General features: G+C 38.9%; 1 protein-coding gene across 2 annotated transcripts in view; it reads left to right on the plus strand.

Moving 5' to 3' along the window:
- Positions 1–231: 231 nt before the first annotated feature.
- Positions 232–27,104, plus strand: part of SYNRG (synergin gamma) — a gene marked incomplete at its 5' end in the record, with an annotated part of 92,850 nt that continues 65,977 nt past the window's right edge. For both annotated transcript variants that reach the window (XM_082861301.1, XM_082861302.1), the window contains 3 exons: positions 232–308; positions 6,787–6,827; positions 10,903–11,024. In XM_082861301.1, the coding sequence (XP_082717427.1) occupies positions 232–308; positions 6,787–6,827; positions 10,903–11,024 (240 nt within the window). The remainder of the gene's footprint in view (positions 309–6,786; positions 6,828–10,902; positions 11,025–27,104) is intronic.

Genomic DNA, 27,104 nt, shown 5'->3' on the forward strand with positions numbered 1-27,104 from the left:
CTGAACTAGAATTGCACCTGGCGGGCCCTCAGCTGTGTCCGGGTCACGTGACGAGGAAGCGCAACTCCTCCCCCGGACGCGAAGGGTCACGTGGGCGCGAGGCCCCGCCCCGTCGCCCAGGCCGCGGCGAGGTGGGGTCCTGCTTCTGCCCCGGAAGTGGCTGTCGGGAGCTGACAGCTGCTGGGAAGGTGGCAGCGGTGGCGGCGGCGGCGGCGGCGGGCCCGGAGCAAGATGGCGCTGCGGCCGGGAACGGGAGCTGGCGGCGGCGGGGCCGCGGGAGCTGGCGCGGGGGCTGCCGGGGGCGGCAGGTGAGTGTGAAGACCTGGGCTGGGCGTGCCTCGCAGACGCAGAGCAGACCCGGCACCGGCGACGGGTGGTCGGTGGTTATGGCGGTTTTCGCCCACGCCGACCCCTTTTCCCTCGGAACTGGGCTGCGGGAGGAGGGGTCGTCCTCCGGGAACGCAGGCCGAAGGGGTGGATGGAGCCCGGGCGCCCGACTCTTGTCCTGCAGGCTCGGGGGCACTGGCTGCTGGTGCTGAGCGGGGAGGAGAGGGGGAGGAGGTGAGTGTCCCATCAGTGCGGCTGCCACCCGGCTGGGTGGATAAAGGAGGAACCCCGACGCCTCGCTTCTAGCCCGGCTGGATATGAAGCGACCAGAGACTTCCTTTTCCCAGGGCTTGACCAGGGGCTCTGAAAAATCTGTTCACAGAGCTGCACAAGTGTTTCCAAGGTGTGTGTGTGTGTGTGTGTGTGTGTGTGTGTGTGTGTGTGTACTCATTTTTTCAGTGTTGTGTCCTTTTTATTTTTTCCTTAACACACCAGAAACAGCAGGAAAATCTGAAGACCTTTGAATTAGTACATAGAGCTCTTGTAGAGGTAGTTTTAACACCTGTCTTCTTACTAAAAAACAATTCACTGTTAAACAGCACGTACGCAGTTATCAAAACAAAGCTTCCAGACTTTTACTTAGCCCTTAAACAAATTTGCTCTCTGTCAGTTCCAGCTACTAATCGCCAGTAGCTCTCATATCGAGCACATTAAAAGAGATGAACACTTGCAACCCGACAAGTTCATCATTTGAGGAAATATTTGATTCTGGGAAGTTTTCATCCCACTTCTGTAATGACCTAGTCTGACTTTGTTTTGCTAGCCAACCCGAGGTTCATACACATTTGGAGATAAATTTTGCTTTTTATCTTCAGCATCCTAAATTATTTTTGGAAAACAAAGTGTTAGGTTTTTTTTTTAATGCAGTGTTTTATTTTGGGGTCATGACCACCACAGCATGAAGCCTTTAAAATCATCACATCCTGAAGGTGCTTGTATATATGCCAGGAAAAGAGAGCAGTCACTTCACCTGTGTGCAGCTGCATTTTTCACTTCCTCTTTTTCACATCTTTCTCTCTAGATTTAAAACTGTTTTCTTTCTCTTTTGTTTTCTGATTTCCACTTTTCATTAGAGTTTTTCATGAATACTTGATATAAGTCAGTTTCTGGCTAGAGAAGACAAATATGTAATAATCTCTCTTTTCTGAATGTGACAACAGTTTCTAAAGTGTTCTTGAGTGGCATTAATTTGATCAAGTGTATGATGAGTCATGGCACCAAGTTCTGGGGAAATATAAACTTAAAAGAATTTGGCGTTCTAGGCACGGGTTTTGGGGGGTTTTGTTGTTGTTTTGGCTTGGGTTTTTTTTTTGTTTTTTTCAGGTGGAGAGGAGCTTGGGTGTAGAAAGTTGAGTGGATCATACCCCTTAGTTTGTAGTAGTTTAACATCATTGGTCCATGAACACAATTTTTTTTCTAAATATGGCCTGAATTGTGATAGAAATTAGAATGATTGACTTTAAAATTTCTTTCCTATTTAAAATTTGGTGGTAACATTACATTCTTAAGCTTTAGAGGATATGTGGGAGAGCAAATCAGGCTTATCTTGTAAAATGTGTGATAAATATTATATTGGAGCTTTTCTGAGGCTGAGAAGCTGTATGCTTAATAAAGAAAGAATGTGGTTTTTAGAGAGCAGTGGTGAGGGCTGAGGTTGTTTTTTAATAAGGAAGCTAACGTTATGGTTGGTACCCTAGGTATATTTTAGGGAAAAGAAAAAGAACCTGGCAACCTTTCTCAGCTTTTAATGGAAGAAATCTGTGAACTATAATTTACTATATTTCTTAGGTACTTGTCTGTGTCCTTCCTAAGAGGCTAAGCAAAAAGCACAGGCATTTTCCAGCTTTATTAATGTTAGCCTACTTTTGATTGGCATCCTGAATGGACTACTTTAGAATAAATAGTAGAGTTGTATAAAGGGCAGAATTTACGCAAGAGATGAGACGTATAACTTGTTTTCTTTTTTAAAGTATGGCAGGAAAAAAACAGTTGAAAGATCTTGATTAGACTGTGTCCTTCTGGGATAGTATCATTTGTGAGCTTGTCTATTTCCTGCTTTTATAAGCTCCTTAAGGGCCTCGTCATCTTTTTATCTTCCACTGCTTCTAGCACATTCTACACATAGAAAACATTCTGTAAATATTTGTAGATTCAAGCAACGTTGTAGGCAGAGAAGAGGTATTTCAATTGGGCCTCATTTCAAGGAAGAGTAAGGGGTCAAGAGATTGTCATGGAGATGGGAAGGCCCAGTGAACATTAGGGGACAGCAGGTAGGCCAGATGGACTGTGGCACTGAGTGGGAGAAAAGAGTTTTGTGAGATAAAACTGAAAAAGTTGTGTTAAAACTGGAGAGGACCTTGAATATAAACTAAAAAAATTCAGTTTAAGGGGGAATCATTACATTGTTTTAATTCCAGGAGTAGCTTTATCAAGTGGTCCCTTAGCTAGATGCACCTCACCTGTGCTGTGTGAGCTGCGTTAGAAGACACAGTGTCTGCAGGTGAGGAGATCCATTAGGAAGTCTTGCTGAGTCCAGGCCTCAGAGAGAAGGGAAGGCTGATCTGGGTTAGTAGCAAAGGTAACTGAAAGGGGAGGATGAATGAGATAGGCATGTGACAAGCAGGGCTCACAGTTCTGCTTCAAATTGTTTGTCATCTTGTTGCCCATTTTTTGGCCAAACTTTTGCTGTCTTATCAATATCTTAGCTGTTTGTCTAACCAGTCTTCAAGCATGTTGCTGCTAGTAGTCTAAACATTTCAGAGAGTCCTATGAATGGTACATAGGTCAGTTGGTAGTTTGGGTTGTATAATTACTGGAGTAAGTCATGTTTGTCAGTAATGTTCTTAATTTAGTTTTTGTTTATGTTTTTGAAGTAGCCTTTATATGTCTGTACATTATTTGGTTGTCTTAGTTAAGAGCTTGGCAAACTTGTGTCCTCGTTTGACAAAGGGCAAACAGGACAGGGTGGTGAAAGGGATTGCACAGAGCTTCATGGTTACTTTGTGGCAGAGCTAGAGAAAAGAAAATGTCACTCAAGTGTCCAGTTTTTACTTAGCCACTAAGCCCTATTGGTGATTGTAATCTTTAAGACTGATTTGGAAAGTCTCAATAGCTTGACTACTTAAATCTTAGTGTATGAGTAACTTTTTAAAAAATTGAGTCCTACCAAATTTCAACTTGCAGTTTAAACACTTTATCCAGTTAACACATTACTTAGCTAATACGTCTTGTGTGCAGTTCGGAAAAGCTGTTCACTGTTCAGACCTTTCCTTGGTGTGGGCTCGCTTGTCAGCAGAATTTGTGAATGGTTCAGATCCTCTACAAGGCTGTAATCAGGTAGATGTCCAACTAGAAATTTGTGAACCACCTTACAAAAAAATCTTGTTGATCAAAATATTTTAGAGCTAAAAGACTCTAAAGTTTGATTTTTAGCCCTTTTCCTGGGAAGGGGGAGTGTTGTGTAATAGAAAAATGCAAGGACGCATAAATTTGGCATACCGTTCCTGATCTCACTATATCTTTAAAGACTATCCAGAAACCCCCTTCAGATCCTTGACTCCCAGATTAAGGGCTTTTCCCACTCAGACTTTTTCTTCCTTGATCTGTCCCATTTCCTTTCCCTCCAGTCTCAGAGAAAGAAGTCCCTCTTCCTTTTGCTACGTTAATCCCATCCTCTCAAAAACCTTGTTTTAGCTATCACTAAGTATATCTTTTGTATCCTAAATCTTCTGTCTATGCAGGTCCCTTCCTCTTCCTCTGTTGAAACCGTTCACTCAAAGATCACCATTTTCGAAAACAGCAATCTTCATTTAGTAATCCTCATTCTTAGCTTCTCTACAGCGTTAGACACTTTTTCCTTAAATGCAGTCCTTCCTCAGTTATAACCCTCAGTTATAAGCAACTTCTTTGGTTCTCAGTGACCATTCCATACTCAGTTTTCACTAAGAATTCCAAGGATTTCCTTTGTTGTCTTCTCACTATGTATACATCCCTTTGGCTCTTTCATCCACAACCAGACTTTAATTTCTTTCTTTTTTTACCTTTTTTTAAAAGAGCCTGGGTAGATTGATGCAAGGGAAGGGATCCAGCTCCCTTCCCTTGAGCTGGAGTTACTTTTCTGGTTGCCTATTAGATTGCTCCTCGTGGACACCCTCCTAACACCTTTCTCCCCAGACCTGCTCACACTGGGTCCCTGTCAGCAGGTAAACAGTGTCACCATCCTTACAGTTGCTCAGCCCCAGAATCTCGGCAGCATCTTCAGCCCTTTCTGCTTTTTCAGTGCTGTTCTCCATCCTGGTAGTTGCTAAGTCCTGTTGATTCTTCCGTTTAAATAGATTTCATTCACCTCTTCTTTTCCATTCCCACTACTCTGGTTATGACCCTTTTCATTTCTTATTAAGATTATTGTAATAGTTTCTTAGCTAATTCTTGTTACTTCAAGTCTTCTCTGTCATACCCCATTACCAGAGAAACCTACAGCACATTTCTTTTTTTTTGGTATAAATCTAGATTGTTTTTAGTAAGTGTATTTCTTTTATTTATTTATTTGGCTGTGCTGTGTCTTCGTTGCTGCGCAGGCTTTCTCTAGTTGCGGCGAGCAGAGGCTACTCTTCGTTGCGGTGTGTGGGCTTCTCACTGCGGTGGCTTCTCTAGTTGCAGAGCTTGGGCTCTAGGCACACGGGCTTCAGTAGTTGTAGCACGCGGGCTTCAGTAGTTGTGGCGCACGGACTCTAGAGCGCAGGATCAGTAGTTGTGGTGCGGGCTTAGTTACTCTGCGGCATGTGGGATCTTCCCGGACCAGGGCTCGAACCCGTGTCCCCTACATTGGCAGGCGGATTCTTAACTACTGCGCCGCCAGGGAAGCCCTACAGCACATTTCTGATCATTTCACTAGAGAAAAATGTATGACATCAGGGAAATGTAGATCTAAATCACAATGAGATACCCCCTCATACCCATTAGGATAACTATCATTATAAACAAACAAACAAAAATTCAGAAAATAACAAGTGTTGGTGAGGATGTGGAGAGATTGGAACCCTGGTGCATTGCTAGTGGGAATGTAAAATGGCGTAGCTGCTGTTGAAAACAGTTTGGCAGTTTTTCAAAAAGTAATCATAGAATTACTCTATGACCCAGCAATTCCACTCCTAGTTAGAGACCCAGAAGAATTGACAGAGGGACGCAAACAAATACCTGTACACCAGTGTTCATAGCAGTATTATTCACAACACCCAACCCAGCTGTCCATCAACAGATGAATGGATAAGCAAAATGTGGTACATACATACAATGGAATATTATTCAAGCCATAAAAAAAGAATGAAATTCTCATGTGCGCTACAACATGATGAACCTTGGAAACATTATGCTAAGTGAAATAAGCCAGATACAAAAGGACAAGTATTGTATGATTCCACTTAATATAAGGTAGCTAGAATAGGCAAGTTCATCAAGCCAGAAGGTAGAATAGTGGTTACCAGGGGTTGTGGGGAAAAAGTAATGGGAAGTTATTTTTTAATGGGTACAGAGTTTCTGTTTGTGATGATGAAAAAGTTCTGGAAATGGATCATGGTGATGGTTGTACAACGTTGTAATGCCACTGAACTCTACACTTAAAAATGGTTAAAATGGTAAAATTTTATATTGTGTATATTTTACCACAGTTTAAAAAAAATCTCTGAGTTTATACAGTACTCAAAATAAAATCAGACATTTTAAAGGCCCTCTACATTTTGCTTACTTTTTCAGTCCTATATCTTATATTCAACCTTAAATCATTTCTCTGAACACACTACAGCTCTGGCCTCTGAGATTTTGCTCAAGCTATATAGTGTGCCTCTCTTTAAGATTCAGCTCAAGAGATACCTCCAAGAAACTTCCCAAGATATAAACCATAAAATTAATCTTTTTCTTCTCATTTCTGTTAGTATTCTGGCCCTCTCACAGCCCTTAGCACATTCTGTCCTATGTTAAAGTTATTTGCCTGCATCTGTGTCTTCAGCGAAACTGAGCTCATTCAGGCCTTTCATGTAGTAGGCACCCAATAAATGTTCACTGAATTGAATCTAATCCAGCCCTCTCATTTTATGGATGGGGAGGTTGGAATCCAGGGGAGTCACATTGGAATCCAGGGGAATCCAGGGGAGTGACAGAACCAGGACCAGTTTCAAGGTCTTCTGTCTTCTGGCTCAAAAATTTTCTCCCTACACTAACATGCTGACTGTCATGCATCCTGTGGATGGTCAATCTGTACTGATGGTAGATAATTCAATATTGTACTATGGAAGAGATGCCACGGCCCAGGCTATAATTTTTTACTTTATGTGAAATGTTACATGTTTTATCTGAACTCTTTGCACATAGGAAAATCCTGATGTATTTTTGTTCTGTTTTCAGCTTCATGTTTCCAGTTGCAGGTGGAATAAGACCCCCTCAAGGTATGTGAAAGCTTAAGTTTTCAACTTTCATTTTTCACTGTTATGTCTGAACTTGGGGATTAAGTGGGTAAAAAAGTTCTATTGCTGCCAAATAGAGTAAAATTTTCTTACAGTCTCGAACCTCTATGACAGCTTACTCTTAAAATTTCTCAAAAATTGTGTAATTTGGCAAATAAGGATCATTCCTCATTTCTCCCAAACTTATTTAAGCATTATATTGACAGGTTATTATTTAATCTCAGAGATGAAGGAGACTTTCAAGACAAAGTATTAAAGAAACAGGTGACAAAGATGAAATGAGTTGTAGTTCTCTGAATGCCATCTTCCTCCTGTCTGTCTTCTAGATTGTTAGCTCCGTGGGGCAGGGGCTATGTCTGCCTTATGCTCGTCAGTATCTCCAGCACCCAGCATGTTGATAGAAAATAATAGGGTTTTTATAGATGCTTGTTGAATGAATAAATGAACCCCTTTAGTTATTTTATACTTATGTTTTCTCTATATGAATTTGGTCTTATTTTAATCATGTACATAAGAGATCACATATTCTGATTCCGTTTAAACTATTTTAAGTCTCAGTTTTATTCCTAGCAGTTTCTCCACTAGGTATATCCCTTCTCTCTTGGTTTCAGACAAGGGCCCACCAATACTGATTCTAGCTTTGTCTTCAGGGAAACAGTAGTGAAGGGATATAATCTTGACTCATGCTTCTGTGTCACTGGAACACAAAACTGATGAAAGAATGTCTGCCCTTCTTTCTGCTCACTTCTCCCACTCCAATGTGCCCCCCTCCTCTCCACAGGCCAGGCTGCTCTGAAAACCGGCCCTGCTCACAAAGCCAGTGTTAACTGGTTATGGTAGACTTGCTAGAGAAACAGAGACTCCTAGGTCACCAGTAGAGATGAATGATAAAGAGCAGCTCAGTAGCAGGTGGTCAGTGTCTCCATTTATAATCAGTGATGGAGGTTGAGTTTCAGGTAAATTTTTCCAAGGGTCAGTTGTATTCTTTTCATTGTGCTCACACTTATGCATTATTTAAGCTATCTGTAATTAGATGTGTCCCAGATTTAGATCAAATGGTTTGAGATCTTTTGTACTTTAGGAGGGCATTAGAGAGTTGTGTGTTCATTATTGTGGCTCCTCATTTTGCATTTTTATAAACTTTCAAGTAAAAATCTACATATGGAGCAAAGGAACAGGACAAGAAGAGAGCCCAGAAGGTTGCCTGATATTTTTTCTTCTGCAATTTGGAATTGTTTTCAAGATTTTTTTACAAAGTATGTTAGAGTGGACTTCTTGATCTTTTGAAGGCATTAAATTGTGCAGGGGTTATTTCTGAAAGCATATACAAGGAACAGACAAGAAGAGTAGCTATAAGATCATTGAGTAGGTGAATAGGAGACAGGAGAGAAACAAGACTTGTTTTTTACTGTGTATACTTCTGTGCCGTTGAATGTTGTACCAAATCCTTGAGTTACCTGTTCGACTTAAATACACTTAGGAAAATAAATAAAACTGTAGGTCCAAAGGCGTAAGAGGGAAAACATCTTACTATGCTATATTCAGTCTGTGTTCTTTTTTTTTTTTGGTAAATTTATTTATTTATTTTGGCTATGTCGGGTCTTTGTTATTGCGCGTGGGCTTTCTCTGGTTGCGGCGAGCAGGAGCTACTCTTCTTGCAGCGTGTGGGCTTCTCATTGCTGTGGCTTCTCGTGTTACGGAGCACAGGCTCTAGGCACGTGGGCTTCAGTAGTTGTGGCACGCCGGCTCAGTAGTTGTGGTTCGCAGGCTCTAGAGCGCAGGCTCAATAGTTGTGGTTCGTGGGCTTAGTTGCTCTGAGGCATGTGGGATCTTCCCAGACCAGGGCTTGAACCCGTGTCCCCTGCATTGGCAGGCGGATTCTTAACCACTGCGCCACCAAGGAAGTCCCCAGTCTATGCATTCTAATTTTCCATGACACCTCAAGGCCTTCGCATTTGGTGTTCCTTTGTCTAGAATACTCTAACCAAATATCCTCATGGCTCACTCCCTTCAAGTGCTTGCTTAAATGCCACCCTTTTGGAGAAACCTTCTCTGACTATGAAACAGCAACCACTCCTTTCCCTGGCTCTTCCTTTCCCCCATCCCCACCTGATATCCACTTATTTTTTTCTTTTTTTATTATCTGTCTCCCCCAATTACAGTGTAAGTTACATGAGAGCAAAGACCTGGCTTTGTTCAATGTTGTGTCCCTAGAATGGTGCCTGACATGGAGTAAGCCCTCAAATATTTGAAAAAATGATTAATATAAATGAATAGTTGGCCACTAATAAATGTTACCTACAAATGTGGTGTCCATGCTTCTGAAATTAAACTCTGTATGAATAACCTTGAAGGTACACAGAATCCACAAGATAAATATGGTATACTTTACCAGACCTTTAATTTTTTTTAATCAAAATTTGATTTTAAAAAGTTCCTTATACTAGAACTAGCATGGATGTAATATGTTGTACAGTGCAAAATTAGAAATTTGTGTTCAGGCTGTGTAGGGATTTTGTTTTATTCACTGTTGCATACCAGGTATCTAGAACTGTGCCTAAAATGTGGTAGGCATTTCATATTTATTAAATCCCTGAAGGGACGTAATCTTTATTCTCCTGTACTCTTGGGAATACTTCATTGGAAAAGTTTGGGAGGTTCTATACTATAAAACATACTTTCATGATGGTTTTCCTGCCATTGCATTATATACTTTGCATGCTGATAGCTGTTTTGTGGTGTTATATTAATTATTCGTGTAAGGAAAGAGAAGAGGAATATCATTTCTTTGAGCATATTAGGTATTAAACAGTTTCACAGATGTGAAACCGAGGCACAGAAAGAAGTTAATCAAGTTGCTTAAGGTCCCAAACCTAGCAAGTGACATTTTTAGTTGGCTTCCAGAGTTCATGCTGTTAACTACTTTTGTATTAAAAGTAACTTAATTAGTATTAGTATTAATTAGTATTAACTCTTAACTACTAGTAATCTGCTGCTGTATAAAAAATTACCCCAAAACTTAAAGAAAATAAACATTTTACTGTTTTACACTTTGTGTGGGTTAGGTATCTGGGAGTGGCCTCACTAGGTGTTTTTGGCTTAGGGCCAAGGAGATTGCATTAAAGATGTCAACTAGGACTGTAGTCATGGGAAGCTTTGATGGGTTTGGTAGATCTGTTTCCCAGATGGCTCACTCACATAGATGGCAAATTCATGCTGCCTTTTGGCAAGAGATTTCGGTTCCTTGCCACATGGATTCTCCATTCCCCCTAGGACTGCTTGAGTATTCTCATGATGTGGCAGTGGGTTTCCCCAACGGGTGATCCAGGAGAGCAAGAAGGAAGCTGCAGTGGTTATTAGGAACCTTGGGGGACTTCCCTGGTGGTCCAGTGGTTAAGACTGTGCTCCCAATGCAGGGGGCCTGGGTACAATCCCTGGTCGGGGAACTAGATCCCACATCCCGTAACTTTAGAGCCTGCATGCCGTAACTTAAGAGCCCACACGCTGCAACGAAGATCCCACACCTGCATGCTGCAACTGAGACCTGGTGCGGCGCAGCCAAATAAATAAATAAATATGATAAAGAGAGGGAGGAAGGGAGTGAGAAAGAAAAGAAAAAAGAAAGGGAAAGGAAGAAGAACCAGCCTTGGAAGTTACACACTGTCATTTCCACAATATCCTATTGGTTATTCTGGTCCGCCCTATTCAGTATGGGAGGGAAGGACAAGGATATGAATACCAAGAGGCAGAGATTGCTGGGGGCCATCTTGAAGGCCAGTTAGGCCATATTGTGTATTTTTAAAGTATGCACAAAAATTCTGTGGAATAGGTATTATTATCTTCATTTTACAGATGAAGTTTTGTAACTTGCCCAAGATCATATAGCTAAGTAAATGATGGAATTGGAATTCATACTCAAGTCTGTCTCACTCCAGAGCCTGTGCCTTTTCCTCTATACTGTGCCACCTCCCAAGTAACAAGTCCTTTAGGTGCTTATGGTTTTAAGAAAATAAACTGTAAAACACATTGACCTTAGTGATATCTTTATGTTTTTCAGCAGGTCTGATGCCGATGCAGCAACAAGGATTTCCTATGGTCTCCGTCATGCAGCCTAATGTGCAAGGCATGATAGGAATGAATTACAGCTCTCAAATGTCCCAGGGACCTATTGCTATACAGGTACTTGCCTCTTTAGCCAATGTTTGCAAAGTTATCGTTTGTTGTTAACTGTCTATGTTCTAAGAGCTACATACTAGGAGCTTAATGTTATATTTAGAAATAAGTGTAGTCTGCATCTTAGGTGGCTTCCTTCAAAATAAAGTGAATATATGTTTGTAAGAGTGAAAAAAAAAGATAAATCATTTAAGAAAAATCTGGTGACCTCTATATTTGACTACTGACTTAGAAGAATTATAGAATGGCATCTTGGAAAGTTTAGGGACCTGATGCCATGAAATCACATTGTTAGAAGAACTCTACTGTTCTCATGAAAGGAGCAGTATTGTCGTTTGCAAGGCTTAGATACTGCTTTATATTGAATTGTCTCATCTAATCCCCATAACAATTTTTTAAAGAAGTGGTATCTCCATTTTTCTGATGAGGAAACTGAAGTGTTGTGAGGATGCTCACAGAGCATAGCCACGATTTGAACCTGTGTCTTCAGTAGGTCTGTACTTGACTATTTATACACTGAATTCTCTCTTGAGAGCATCAGAGAGCCATTGACTGGTATAAAGCGTGGAATGACGCAATCAGAATTGTGTTTCAAAAAGATCATTCTGACTGCTGATTGGAGAGTGATTAGAAGGAGAGGGGAGAGCGAAAGTGGATGTAAGGAGAATCATTAAGAGGCTGATGTAGTGAGAGCAGGTGAGATGTTGGCTTAACTTAGGGTGGTAGCAGGTGCGTGCAGAGATGGATGTTTTTGAGAACTTCTTAGGAAATAAAATGAAGAGAACTTGATGAAGGATTGGATGTTGAAAATAAAGGAGAAGGTGGTATCACATTGATTCCCCGTTTTCTGCATGAGCCACTGACTGGTCATTTATTAATAAAAGAAACACCAGAAGAGATTGTTTGCTGGAACATAATTGTTGATTTTTAAGGACCCATGAAATATTCAAGTGGGGCTGTCCAGAGACAATCAGTTGACCTGGCACTCAAGAGTTTTCACTCTCAGTTGAAAATTATAGATTTGGGAATCATGCACACATAGAAGGTAATTGATGCCATAGGGGTGAACTAGAACATCCAAGAACCCTATAGATGGAGAAAATAGTCCAGGATAGAGCCTTCAGAATTTCAGTGTTTAAATCTAAGGGAGTGAGTTGCAAACGGAGGAGATCGAAGAGGAACAGCCACAGAAGGTGGTGGGGTTGCGGGGTGGGGGGATTAAAGAAAAAAAACATGGGTGTCAGACAGACCTAAGTTCAAAGCCCAGCTTTGCCACTTACCTGTAAAACGCGGATTTAATAATAACTTGCCTGTACGGTTATAGAAAGAATTGAAAAAGGAATTATATAAAGCACTGGGAATTGTACCTGGCACACAGTGAGCAGGAAGTGGCAAGAATTTTTTATTTCTTATATTATTAATATCAGGAATGATCTTTCCAGTGGCATGACACTATTTCATGTTCTGTTTTTAATATTTGTCTGACTATGTTTCCATGCTTTCATTGGCTCACAACCCCCATTTCTGTCTAAAACATTCCTTCTTGAATAATGGTAATAAGCAGTAATAATAATAATGACCACCATTTGTTTACCTGTGCTGTATCCATTGTGTGCATTATATCATTCAGTCCTCATAACAACTCTATAAGTAATATTTTTATTCCCATTTTATAGATAAGGAAACTGCAGTCAGAGAGATTCAGTGCCCTGTTCAGTGTCATACAGCTTGTTTCAGAACAGAGACTGAAAGCAAAGCTATCTTACATTTTGGAGCCTGAGTTCTTAATTACCAGTGTTTCCCAGCCTTTAGTCATTTGAGTATCACCTTCATGATTTTTGCCATGTATTATTTAATTAATAGTTTTAATTGGTTAGGTTTGCAGCAAATTCTTAAAGGAATCTTTTCTTGTTAAGTAAATAGAAAACCTCATTTGTTATAAACAGAGGGTAACCAAAAAATAAATATGATGAATCAAAACAATATTACCAAATTCTAGCGAGGTACTGTTACTTATTGGAGTTTATAAACCTCATGTTTACTTTCTCTTTGTTTAAAAAAAAACAAAGTAAATTATGTCTACAGTTTACCCACAAATGGTTCGGCAAAAGAAAAAAAGAGTGTATGTATGTGTAGAAACAGAGAGCAGGGACTTCCCTGGTGGTCCAGTGGATAAGACTCCATGCTCCCTATGCAGGGGGCCTGAGTTCAATCGCTGGTCCGGGAACTAGATCCCACATCCCGCAACTAAAGATCCCGCGTGCTGCAACTAAGACCTGACGCAGCCAAATAAATAAATATTAAAACAAACAAATATTAAAAAAAACAACCCAGAACAAATAGGGCAAAATGTTAATATTATACTGTTCTTCCAGGGATTCCCTGATGGTCCAGTGGTTAAGAGTCCGTGTTTTCACTGCCGAGGGTGCGGGTTCAATCCCTGGTCAGGGAACTAAGATCCTGCAAGCCCCTAGGCACAGCCAAAAAATTTAAAAATAAAACAAAAAAATATATATTATACTGTTCTTCCAAATTTTCTATAAATTTTATATTTAAAAAAAGGGAGAATTAGGTAAAAATTAATAACACTTAAAATGAGACATAAATGGGAATCTGAATGAGAGTTGCAGGGGAACCGAAGAGAATTTTCCTGCTAGCATGCTGAGCTTGTGTCCCTGCGTAGCTGGTCGTGATCATAGATAGTGTAAATTAAAGCAAATAAGGTTGTTTTGTTTTGCTTTTGTTTTGGTTTTAGAATTGGTGAGTGAAATTGATAGTATCATGATTTAATTAATAAGTACAGCCTAAGGAATGGGCTTTATCCACATTGGTAAATTATCTTCTTCAGCCATGATACCCATTTAAACCAACTAAACTGAATCCAGGAGTCAGATCTTTGGCTGAATCCAAAGTGTTATATTATTGAAAAAAAAAGAAAGAAAGAAAAAGAAAAAAATCAGTCACAAATAAACCAGAACAAAAGGATTTTGTACTATTAATATTTTAAATGCCATATATTTCATTTTTACCTAATTCTTTAAAACTTTCTATTCCTGCATGTTTTATGTATATATTAGTATAATAGCACATGTATATAAATTATAAATAATGGGAGTTAGCAATCAGAATTTAAGTTTAAACCATTGTCATGTCAAAGTCATTTAAACAAATAAAGCTTCTATGTTGTATGTAAAGATTTAGGAAAACTTCCAAATCATTCTTTATTCACCTCCAGTAAGAAGAAAATACGAATAAATTGAGCTTTTGTAGGTTTTAAGTCCAAGTTACTCAGCTTTCACTAGGTTATGCTACAGAAACAAAAATCCCCAAGTCTCAGTGACTTACAGAAACAGATTTCTCATTTATGATACGTGTCCTTTTTGAGTTAGCTGATTCAGCTGCATGTTCTCTTTATTGTGAGACCCTTACCAAGGACATCCCAGAGATGGCCAAACCCTGTGATGTCTTTTAAAGCTTTCTCTCAGAGGCAGGATTTATCAATCACTTCTCACAAAGTAGTATGACTCAAAAACATCATTAGGAGAGTATACCAGGAGGAATGCACACCACGTAAGGATGTGTCATCTTATAGTAAGGGCAGCAAGTGATTGGAAACAAGCTACCAAAGAATACCATGTGTTTCTAATTAAGATTTAGTAAACTTACCACTGAATCTTAACAACTGATACAGTTTTTAGGGGGACGGGGGCTTGTGGGATCTTAGTTCCCTGACCAGAGATTGAACCCGTGCCCTCAGCAATGAAAGCACGGAGTCCTAACCACTGGACCGCCAGGGAATGCCCACAATTTTAAAATCATTAATTTTCACATTAAACATTGTTTTATAACTTGCCTAATTATCTAAAAAAAATTTTTTAAGAGTTTGAAACAACCAAAAACAATAAGGATCTCTAACATGCAGAAAAACAATAAGAAAGTGAGCTACCAGATTTGATGTCACCCAAATAATTTCCCTGAGTATCAGGAGTTTAGGATTAATGGTTCTAAAGTAAAGAAGCCAAAATCTTTTTCTTTAACCTTTATTCTTGCTGACAGGCATTATACTGCTTGGAAGCTGCTCACTGTTCTTAAAGGAGAAACTCATTCAGATCTTATTTTTCTCCCTCAAACTTAATAACCTTAACCAACCACAGACATGTATGAGGAATACCCATTATGTTTGAAGGGTGCACTTTCAGATAAAAGTCAAAGATGAAAATTAGTCTTGGTTGCCGCATAGCCCTCCACTCCCCCAAACTCAGAACACACTTCACAAGATTTAGAATAAATTTTAAAGTTATTATTCAAAATATTTCAAGTATATAGGGAAGAATAGACTATATGATGAACATGTGTGAGCCAGTTGCACAGCTTTATCAAAACATTTTTTGTTAAACTTTTAATTTTGAGGTAAATGTCTGTATACATGTACATAAGAAATAATACAAAGAGATCCTTTCCCTGTTTCCCCCAGTGGTAACAAGTTGCAGAACTACAGTATAATATCACAGCCGGGATGTTGGCATTGATACAGTCAAGATACAGAACATTCCCATCACCCCAGGGATCTCCTCATGTTGACATTTTACAGCAAAATTCATCTCCCTCCCACTTCATACCCCCCCAGCCCTTGTCAATCACTAATATGTTTCCCATTTCTATAATTATGTGATTTCAACAATGTTACCTAAATTGAATCACTAGCCTTTTGAGATTGGCTTTTTTTTTTTGCTCTGCATAATTCCCTTGAAATTCATCCAAGTTGTTGCATGTACTTCATTTTTATTGCTGAGTAATATTCCATTATTGTGTATACTACTGTCTGTTTAACCATTTACCCATTGAAGGACGTCTGGGCTGTTTTTTACTTTTTAGCTATGACAAATAGAGGGTTTTGTGTGAACATAAGGCTTCATTTCTCTGGGATTAACGCCCAGGAGTGCGGGGTGGCATGGTATTTGGATGTTTAGTTTTTACAGAAACTGTTTTCTGGAGTGGTTGTACCCTTTTACATTCTCACCAGCAATATATGAGTGATCCAGTTTCTCTGCATCCTTGCTAGCATTTGGTGTTGTTATTTTTTATTTTAGCCATTCTGGTAGGTGTGTTGTGATATTTCATGATTTTAATTTGCATTTCCCCAATGACTAATGTCAAAAGAAAATTCAGGGAGCTTTACTTGATATGGGTATTTTATTGGGCAAGAAACAAAGTATTCCCCAACAGGGAGACCTCAAACCCGCAAGTGCTTTCAGCAGTTACAGTTCATTAGAAACATGAAGGAGTACATTGTGTTCTACTGTGATTATTTTCTAGAAACTTACTTTCCTTTTCATTGCTAAGCTTACTTGTTTGTAGCTGATGAGCTAGGAAACTGTAAGGCCACATTGACATGAAGAAAGCTTAGGTTTTGTTTAAAGTCAGAGTCAGCATTTGGGGGAACTCAGGACAGTGTTACATTTTGGTTACTGTGAGCCTTTGGTCTAGGGGTATATTCAAAGTGCAGCCTCCATATTGGTTTCTCTTTAACACTAATGATGCTGGACATCTTTTCATGTGCTTATTTGGCATGGTTACATTCTCTTCAGCGAAATGTCCCTTCCTGTCTTCTGTCCATTTTCTTGTTGGATTTTTTTATTTTACTGTTGAGTTGTACATATTTTCTCCCAGTCTGTAGCTTGTTGTCTTAGTCTGTTCAGGCTGCTGTAACAAAGTACCTGAGATTGGGTAGCTTATAAACAACATAAGTTTATTTTTCACAGTTCTAGAGGCTGGAAGTCCCAAGATCAGAGTGCCAGCATAGTCGGGTGAGGACCCTCTTCCAGGTCACAGACTTTTAGTTGTATCCTCCCAGGGGGGAAGGGACTAGGGAGCTCTGTGGGATCTGTTTTTAAGAGCACTAATCTCATTCATGAGGCTTTGTCTCTCACGACCTAATCACTTCCCAAAGGCCCTACCTACTAATACCATCACCTTTGGGGGTTAGAATTTCAGCATATGAGTTAGGGGGAGACATAAACATTCAGACCATAGCACTTGTCTTTTCATCCTCTTAACAAGGTCCTTCTCAGAGAAAAAAATTTTAATTTTGATGAAATCCAATTTATCAGTTTTTCACTTGATAAAACATGCATTGCTATAAGTCTGAGAATTCTTCACCTTGCCCTAGATCCTGAAGATCTTTCTCATATTTTTTTATTTTTTCTAAAAGTTTTACATTTTACATTTAAGTCCACGATCCATTCTGAGTTAGTTTTTGTACAAGGTATGAAACTTTGGTTGGGGTTTATTTTTTGGCCGATGGATGTCCAGTTGCTCCAGTACCATTTGTTGAAAAGGCTGTCCTTCCTCCATCAGAGTGCTTGTGTATTTTTGTCAAAATCAGTTGGGCATGTTTATGTGAGTGTTTTTCTAGGTTCTCTGTTCTGTTGCATTGACTTATGTGTCTACTAGTCTTGATTACAGTAACTATGTAAGATTGATTCCTCCCATGTTTTCTCCAACTTTATTGCAGTAAAATACACATAACATAAAGTTTACCACCTTAACCATTTTTAAATATACAGTTCAGTGGTATTAAATTCAGTCACATTGTTGTGCAGCCATTACCACCATCCATCCTCATAACTCTTTTCATCTTGTAAATCTGAAACTCTGTACCTATTGTACAGTAACTCCCCATTTTTCCCTCCTTTCAGCCCCATGCATCCACCATTATATACTTTAGGTCTTTATGTTTTTTGGGTTTTGGGGTTTTTTTTTGGCCACACTGCACAGCATGTGGGATCCTAGTTCCCTGACCAGGGATCAAACCTGCGCCCCCTGCACTGGAAGCATTTTGTCTTAACCACTGAACTGCCAGGGAAGTCCCTACGTCTTTATAATTTTGATTACTCTAAGTACGTCATGTAAGTAGAATCATACAGTATTTGTCTTTTTGTGACTGGTTTATTTTCACTTAGCATAATGTGCTCAAGGTTTAGCCATGTTGTAGCATATTGCAGAATTTCCTTCCTTTTTAAGACTAACATTCCATTGTATGTATATATGACACTTTGCTTATCCATGCATTGGTCTTTGGACACTTGGGTTGAGTCCGTGTTTTAGCTATTGTGAGTAATACTGCTATGAACACGGGTGTACAAATAGCTCTTTTAGACTCTGCTCTCAATTCTTTTGGGTATATACTCAGAAATGGAATTGCTGGGTCACATGGTAATTCTATTTTAATTTTTTGAGGAACCTCCATACTGTTTTCCACAGCAACTGTACCATTTTATTCCCACTAACAATATAAAAGAGTTCCAATTTTTCCACATCCTCGCCAACACTTATTTTCTGTTTTTTGATAGGAGCCATCCTAATGGCTGTGAGGTGGTATCTCATTATAGTTTTGATTTGCATTTCCCTAATGATTAGTGATGTTGAGTAATCTTTTCATGTGCTTATTGGCCATTTGTATATCTTTGGAGAAATGTCTGTTCAGTTCCTTTGTCCTTTTTTTTTTTTTTAATTTATTTATTTATTTTTGGCTGCGTTGGGTCTTCATTGCTGCACGCAAGCTTTCTCTAGTTGTGGCGCGCGGGGGCTACTCTTCATTGAGGTGCACAGGCTTCTCATCACGGCGGCTTCTCTTGTTGTGGAGCACATGCTCTAGGCGCGCGAGCTTCAGTAGTTGTGGCTTGCGGGCTCTAGAGTGCAGGCTCAGTAGTTGTGGCATGTGAGCTCAGTAATTGTGGCTCACGGGCTCTATAGAGTGCAGGCTCAGTAGTTGTGGCACACAGGCTTAGTTGCTCTGCGGCATGTGGGATCTTCCTGGATTAGGGCTTGAAACCGTGTCCCCTGCATTGGCAGGTGGATTCTTAACCACTGCACCACCAGGGAAGCCCCTTTGCCCATTTTTGAACTGAGATTTTTGTTGTTGAGTTTTAGGATTTTCCTGTATATTTTGGATATTAACCCCTTATCATATATGTAATGTGTAAATATTATCTCCCATTCTGTGGGCTGCCTTTTTACTCTGTGGATTGTGCCTATTAATATACAGATTTTTAAAATTTTCATGAAGGTCCACCTTGTCTACTTTTTCTTTTGTTACCTGTGCCTTTGGTGTCATATTCAAGAAAACATTGCCAAATCCAGTATTACGAAGTTTCTGTTCTATGTTTTCTACTGAGAGTTTTATTGTTTTAGGTCTGATCCATTTGGAGTTAAGTTTTGTATATGGTGTAGGGTAAGGGTCCAATTTTGTTGAAAACCGCCATTTGTTGAAAAGACTGTCGTTTACCCATAGAATGGTCTTGGTACCTTTGTCAGAAATCATTTTGACCCATATATGCAAGAGTTTATTTCAGGGCTTTCTATTCTTTTCCATAGGTCTATATGCCTTTATGCAACTACCATTACTGTTTTGATTACTGTAGTTTTGTAGCAGGAAATCAGGAAGCCTGAGTCCTCCATTTTTCTTGTTTTTCAAGATTGTTTTGGCTATTCAGGGTCCCTTGAGTATGAATTTTATTTTATTTTTAAAATTTTTTTGAGGACTTGGTATACTGTTTTCTTTCTGTTTTTAATTTATTTTTTTTCATATTTTGTTTATTTTTGGCTGTATTGGGTCTTCATTGCGGAAAGCAGGGGCTACTCTTTGTCGTGGTACGTGGGCTTCTTATTGCGGTGGCTTCTCTTGTGGAGCACGGGCTCTAGGCACACGGGCTCAGTAGTTGTGACGCACAGGCTCAGTAGTTGTGGTGCATGGGCTTTGTTGCTCCGCGGCATGTGGGATATTCCCGAACCAGGGCTTGAACCAGTGTCCCCTCCATTGGCAGGTGGATTCTTAACCACTGCGCCGCCAGGGAAGTCCCATTGAGTATGGATTTTAGGATGGGTTTTTCTATTTCTGCAAAAATGTCACCAGTATTTTTATAGGGATTGCTTTTGTAGTTTGCTTTAGGTAATATTGACATTTTAACAATATTAAGTCTTCCAATCCATGAAGCATGCTTTGTGATTCTATTTATTTATGACTTCTTTCATTTCTTTCAGCAGTTTTTGGTAGTTTTCATTGGATAAATCTTTCACCTCCTTGGTTAAATTAGTTCCTAAGTTTTTGTTTGTTTGTTTTGTGTTTTTTTTTGATGCTATTGTAAATGGAATTGTTTTTGTAATTTCCTTTTTGGATGTTCATTTTTTGTGTATAGAAATGCACATGATTTAAAAACATTATTTTAATGTCAAGTTTTTTCTAGTGGTTACATACCTCACTTTCTTAGTGCTTAGGGAGAAATACAATCTGAAAGCTTTATTTTGTTTCCATTTAATATTTGAACAATATATTTCTCTTAAGTTCTAGAACAGTCCATTTCTCATTTAATTTTGAGCATTTTATGCCTTTTTTTTTTGGTGGGAAGATTAATTGTTTCTGCTGACATTCCTTCACCTCTTTTGGCTCCCACACCCCTATAGTGAGGTTGGCTCATGATTTTTGTGTGTTGACTTTGTATCCTCCCCCTTGCTGAATTAGTTTATTGGTTCTAACAGGTTTTTTGTGGATTCTTTATGATTTTCTACAAATAAGATCATATCTGCAAACAGAGATCATTTTACTTCTTCCTTTATAACTTGGATGCCTTTTATTCCTTTTTTTCCCTAATTGCTCTGGTTAGAACTTCCACTACTATTTTGAATAGAAGTGGTAAATGGGCATCCCTGCCCTATTTCGTTTTTTTCTTTTTGGCCACGCCGCGCAGCACGCAGGATCTTAGTTCCCCAACCAGTGATTGAACCCGTGCCCCCTGCAGTGGAAGCATGTAGTCTTAACCACTGGACCGCCAGGGAAGTCCCCCCTGCCCTATTTCTGATCTTAGAGAAAAAGCTTTCTGTCTTTCACCTTTGAGTATGATGTTCACAGTGGGCTTTTCATATATAACCTGTATTGTGTTGAGGTAATTTTTTTCTGTTCCTAGTTTGTTGAGTGTTTTTTGTCATGAAATGCGTTTGTATTTTGTCAAATGCTTTTTCTGCATCCATTGAAATGAATATGTGGTATTTACATGGATCATTTTTCATATATTGAACCAGCCTTGCACTACAGGAATAAATCCCAATTGGTCATGGTTTATAGTCCTTTTACTATGCTGCCGAATTCTGATTGCTGGTGTTTTGTTGAGGATTTTTGCGTTAGTGTTCATGAGGGATATTAATCTGTAGTTTCTTTTCTTGTAGTGTCTTTGTCTGGCTTTGGTACCAGGGTTATGCTGGCCTTAGCATAATCTCTCTCCTCTTCAATGTTTTGGAAAAGTTTGAGAAGAATTGCTATTATTTCTTCTTTAAATGTTTGGTATAATTCACCAGCAAAACCATCAGGGCAGGGCTTTTCTTTGTTGGGAGATTTTCATTACTGGTTCAATCTCATTAGCTATATAGAAGCCTGATTCCTCTCACTCGTTATTATTTTCAAAATTGTTTTAACTATTCTAAGTTCCTTTGCCTTTCCATAAAATTTTAGAATAATGTTGTCTAGATCTACAAAAGCTCTTGCTGGAGTTTTGGTAGGAATTATATTAAACCTTTATATCAACTTGGGGGAAATTCACATCTTTAATATGAAGATTCTTTCAATATATGAACATGATATGCCTCTCCATTTTTTTAGGTCTTCTTTAGTTTCTTCATGAGCGTTGTATAGTTTTCAGCATACAAGTCTTGTGAGTGTTTTGTTAGATTTACATCTAAGTATTTCATTCTTTTGAGTAATTGTAAATGGCATTATATTGTTGATTTCTGTGTTAATGTGTTCATTGCTAGTATATAGAAATACAAATTGATTTCTGTGTATTTGTCTTGTAACCTGAAACCTTGCTGAACTCACTTATTAGTTCTAGGAATTTTTGTGTAGATTCCTTTCGATTTTCTACTTAAACAGTCATGTCATCCTTTTATCAAATTTTAACCTGCCATATTTGCTTCACATTTTTTAAAAGACTTTAACAATATAGGTATAATTTTCTTCCTCTACTTCTCCAGAGATAGTTATCACTATCATGAATTCACTTTTTATTGTTTCCATATGTATTTTGTACTTTTTTAAATATATGTTTGAATATTCATGAATGTTATATAATATTTTCTAGGTTTTAAAATTTTACGTGTGTTCCCTTTTGCATTTGATTTTTTCATTTAACATCGTTTTTCTCCAAGATTTATCCCAGTTGTGGAATGATGCCAAGTTTGTTCATATAGCTGCTAGTAGTATTCCATTGCATGAATATATATTCTTCTATTGATGGACATTTAAGTTGCTTCCAATTTTTTGCTCTTTGTTTTGGTTTTATTGATTTCTAAGGGTTCATTATATATTCTGGATTCTAACCTTCGTGGTTATTTGTGCTGTCAATATCTCCTTCTAGACTTTGGCTTGCCTTTTAATTTTGTTTATGGTGTCATGTTTTATAGAAGTTAAGTCAGATGGATAAATCAATTCTTTTATGGTTTGAGCTTTTCGTGTCTCATCTAAGACATAATCCTACCCTGAGGTAATGATGATATTCTCCTGTATTTTCTTATTAAAAAATTTAAAGTTTCTTTTCATATATAGGTCCTTAACCTACCTGGAATTGTTCTTTGGTATCAGTGTGAGGCTGAAGGGTCTAATTTTATTATTTTCCATTTGAGTAGACAGTTGTCCCCCAAACCATTTATCCATAGCCCATTCTTTTTTGTGCGGCATGTGGGATCTTATTTCCCCGACAGGGGATCGAACCCATGCCCCCTGCAGTGGAAGCGTGGAGTCCTAACCACTGGACTGTCAGGGAATTCCTCTCAGCAGCCCGTTGTTGTTTTTTTTTAAAATTTATTTGTTCACTGTGGTGGCTTCTTTTGTGTGGAGCACGGGCTCTAGGCACGGGCTTCAGTAGTTGTGGCTTGCGGGCTCTAGGCACGGGCTTCAGTAGTTGTGGCTCGCGGGCTCTAGAGCGCAGGCCCAGTAGTTGTGGCTCACAGGCTTAGCTGCCCCACAGCATGTGGGATCTTCCGGGACCAGGGCTCGAACCCGTGTTCCCTGCATTGGCAGGCGGTTTCTTAACCACTGTGCCATCAGGAAAGCCCAGCAGCCCATTTTTTACCTGTTGATTTCTAAGATTACTCCTGTAATATCAAATTTCTTTATATGCTTTGGATTAGTTTTTGAGCTCTTCTATTTGTCCCATTGCTATACCTGTCTATCTCTACATCAATAAACATCTTACTGTCTTAATTGTTCTAGCCCAAGATAAGCCTTGATATTTTGTAGTGTGGATCCTCCTTTTTCTTTTAAAGAATTATAGCTATTCATGGTCACATCCCCTTCAGTATAAATTTTGAGATAAGCTTGTCAAATTCCATATAAAACCTGTCGTGATTGTGATTGAAATTGACATTTTGGGGACTTCCCTGGTGGCACAGTGGTTAAGAATCCGCCTGCCAGTGCAGGGGACACGGGTTCGAGTCCTGGTCCGGGAAGATCCCACATGTTGCAGAGCAACTAAGCCCATGTGCCACAACTACTGAGCCTGCACTCTAGAGCCCGCAAGCCACAACTACTGAGCCCGAGTGCCACAACTACTGAAGCCCACGCGCCTAGAGCCCGTGCTCTGCAACAAGAGAAGCCAGTCAATGAGAAGCCCGGGAACCGCAACAAAGAGTAGCCCCCCCCAAAAAAAAAAAAAAAAAGAGTAGCCCCCGCTCACCGCAACTAGAAAAAAGCCCGCGCGCAGCAACAAAGACCCAAGGCAGCCAAAAATTTAAAAAATATTAAATAAATAAATAAAAATTAAAAATATATATTAAATAAATTAATTTTAAAATATTAAATAAATAAATAAAAATTAAAAAAAAAAGAAATCGACATTTTTACTCTTTTAGTCTTACTGTCATACCTCTCCACTTACTTAAATCTTCAGTAGCCTTCAGTATCCTTCAACTTGGGGTGAACTTTATCTTTTAGTCTTCTTAGTAGTTTATTGGATGTATCTCAGATTTCTGAGTTATTTCTTTTGCTGTGTTATTCACTCACTGTATAGCTAAGGATTAGTGTCTCTTAACCTTTTGGTTTATCTGGATCTCAAAAGAATGTATAAAATTAGACTCTATGAAATGTATAGTTACTTTTCAGGAGAAGGAGAAACACAAAATACCATTTAGCAAGTTTGAATCTTCTTGAAGAACAGAATTGTGTAAATAGAAAGGTAATATGCATATTAACACCTCCTTTCATTCTTTATTATTTTTGTGGAATGTCTCATTTTGTCTTTTAGCCTATATGATTTGGGTGGTTTCTTTTGTGTTTTGTGTGCCTTGAGTAAACTGAGTCAAAATTTTAAAAAGAAATTTTAATCCCTTACCACAAAGAAGAAATGGTAATTATGTGACATGGCAGAGGTGTTAGCTAATGCTATGGTGTTAATCATTTTGCAGTATATAAGTGTATCAAATCAACATGTTGCACACCTTAAACTCATACAATATTATATGTCAGTTACATCTCAATAAAACTGGAAAAAATAAGGAACTGATTAAATTATAGATTGGGGGGAAAAAAAGAAATGTAATGCTAGGACTCTGGCACTAATTTTTAGCAGCAAGAGAACCACAGTGTGATTAAAAATAAGTATGCATAGCCATTACTACTCAAGATTTAGAATAGGGAGTGTTAGTAATTAAGCAATATTACTTGGAATTCCAGTTATAAAGTACTAGAAACCATTCATAAGCCTTCCAGGCTGCTAGTATTTATTGAGCAGGTATGTGTCTGAGCACATGAATAGAAACAGAAAAAAAATTTTTTTTAAAATTTGAATTTTATGGTGGTTGTTGGTAGCTGGAGAGGGAGCATAGCATAATGATGGAGAACATGGATTTGGGGACCAGAAGCTGCCTGGGTCTAATCCTGGCTCTGACACTTGCCAGTAATGAGTGAGGTACTTAACTATTTTCTGCTTCCATTTCCTCATCTGTAAAATGAGAATAATAGTAGCACCTACTGCATAGATTTGTTGTAAGGATTAAATTAATTAATACATGTAAAGCACTTAGAAAAGTCCCTGGAACATAGTACAGGCTTCATAAGTGTTATTACTAAGTTCTTCTTATTGATCATTATCAGAAATATCCCTAATTCTGATGATCTTACACATATATTGAGAATAATGTATGTAAATGCCTAGTTCTATAGCTGACATATGGCAGGAACACAGTAAAATGATACGTATAACTATTGTGTTCTTTTTTCTTATCTAGTTGCTTAATTCTGTATTTGCTTGAGGAATCTTATTTTGTTTCAGAAAAAAATTGAATCATTACTGTTTTTGAAAGTGTTCTATTCTGTCATTAGTATTGTTTCTAATGTATAAAGTATATTTCTAATGTATAAAGATAATTATTTCTGTCGTAGCTGTTATTTATTTATATGTACTAGACAGTGTTCTAGGTGCTTTACACATATTATATTACTTCTAGACCTTAAAACAATGTTCCACTGTCTCGGTAAAGGTTCAGAACAAGAAGGTATTTTGGATAAGCTCAAAAGAAATACTTTTTTTATTTGAGGGAAACAGTAACATGATTTCTGTTAAAGGAAAATCAAACAAAATATACTTTAAGGCAAAAAGCCTTAAAAACCTGGAGGTAAAGAGGATGTTTCATTTTGATGAGAGATTAAATTCACCAGAAAGATTAACAGTTTGTATGCACCTAATAACCTGGCCTCAAAATGTATAAGACAGAAACTGACAGAAAAGCAAGGTGAAATAGACAAATCCACAATCAGTAAAGATACAGGTTTAAACAACCTTCTTGGACTTCCCTGGTGGCGCAGTGGTTGGGAGTCTGCCTGCCGATGCAGGGGACGCGGGTTCGTGCCCTGGTCCGGGAAGATCCCACATGCCGCGGAGCGGCTGGGCCCGTGAGCCATGACAGCTGAGCCTGCGCGTCCGGAGCCTGTGCTCCGCAGCGGGAGAGGCCACAGCGGTGAGAGGCCCGCGTACACGCAAAAAAAAAAAAAGCAACCTTCTTAACAAGCTTGACTAGTGGATAAATAGGACACTGTTCCCAACAATTGCAAAATACTTTCTTTTTAAGCAAACATGGAATATTTATTAAAATTGAAATATGCTGGGCCATAGCAAATCTCAAGAAATGTCAAAGGGTTGAAATCTTACACAGTAGGAGTCCTCATAAGACTCCTGCATCGGGGATCCATTTGAGATCTGTAGTCAGGAATTTAAGGTGAGTCATCAAGGTTTTTTTCTCCAGCAAGGTTAAATGGTTTGGTTGTAAGGATAAGAGAAGGTGATTAGTTGACTAACCAGGAATGAGGTTTCCCAGGAGACCATACCAAGGAAGCCAGAGGTAAGGGAGCTAAGGATGTTTACAGAGGCATTCAATATTGAATCCTGGAGTCTAAGCTGAGCAAGAAGAGAAGTGAGGACTTGATGAGGAAGATGGACAGTGGGAGAGTGGTAAGATTAATGGATGGGAGGGAGGTATTAATGAAATAAGAGAATTGCTGGAGTACATGAGCTGGAAGGATAGAAGGTGGTGGTCAGGTGTTGGGATGTTTAAAATCAAGATTTTGGAGATGATGCAGTTACTGGGGCGGATGATCAGGGGAGGTGGCCGTGGAATGGGAAACTGGAATGGTATGTTGGACATGATTGTGATGAGGAGACCTGAAAGGCCACAGTGTTAGATGAGTCATCCATATGATTATTGACATCACCAAGAGCAGTTTAGGAGTAGAATGGACCTTAGCAAGGTTCTGAAGCCTTTAGCTGAAGAGTGAGGGAGTTGAGGGTCAGTAGATGACATAAACAAGTTAGGATAGTAAATGATGAAGTCTGATGGCAAGAAATTAAAATGTGTTCAGGTTTTTGAAGGAAAAGAGGAGAAAAAGGGTTTAAGGAGAAGCAAGGAGGAATATTGCCCGTCTACAGGAAATGTTGGAAGAAAAGTAGCAATCTCCAAATGAGAGGGCTTCCAGGGACAGCCAAGTTTCAAGTTAGGGAACTGAAGGGGAACTTTTCAGGGAGAAGGTTGAATAACACAGGAATTTTC

The sequence above is a fragment of the Leucopleurus acutus genome (assembly GCF_964270905.1).
Source record: "Leucopleurus acutus genome assembly, chromosome: 19".
Lineage (NCBI taxonomy): Eukaryota > Metazoa > Chordata > Mammalia > Artiodactyla > Delphinidae > Leucopleurus > Leucopleurus acutus.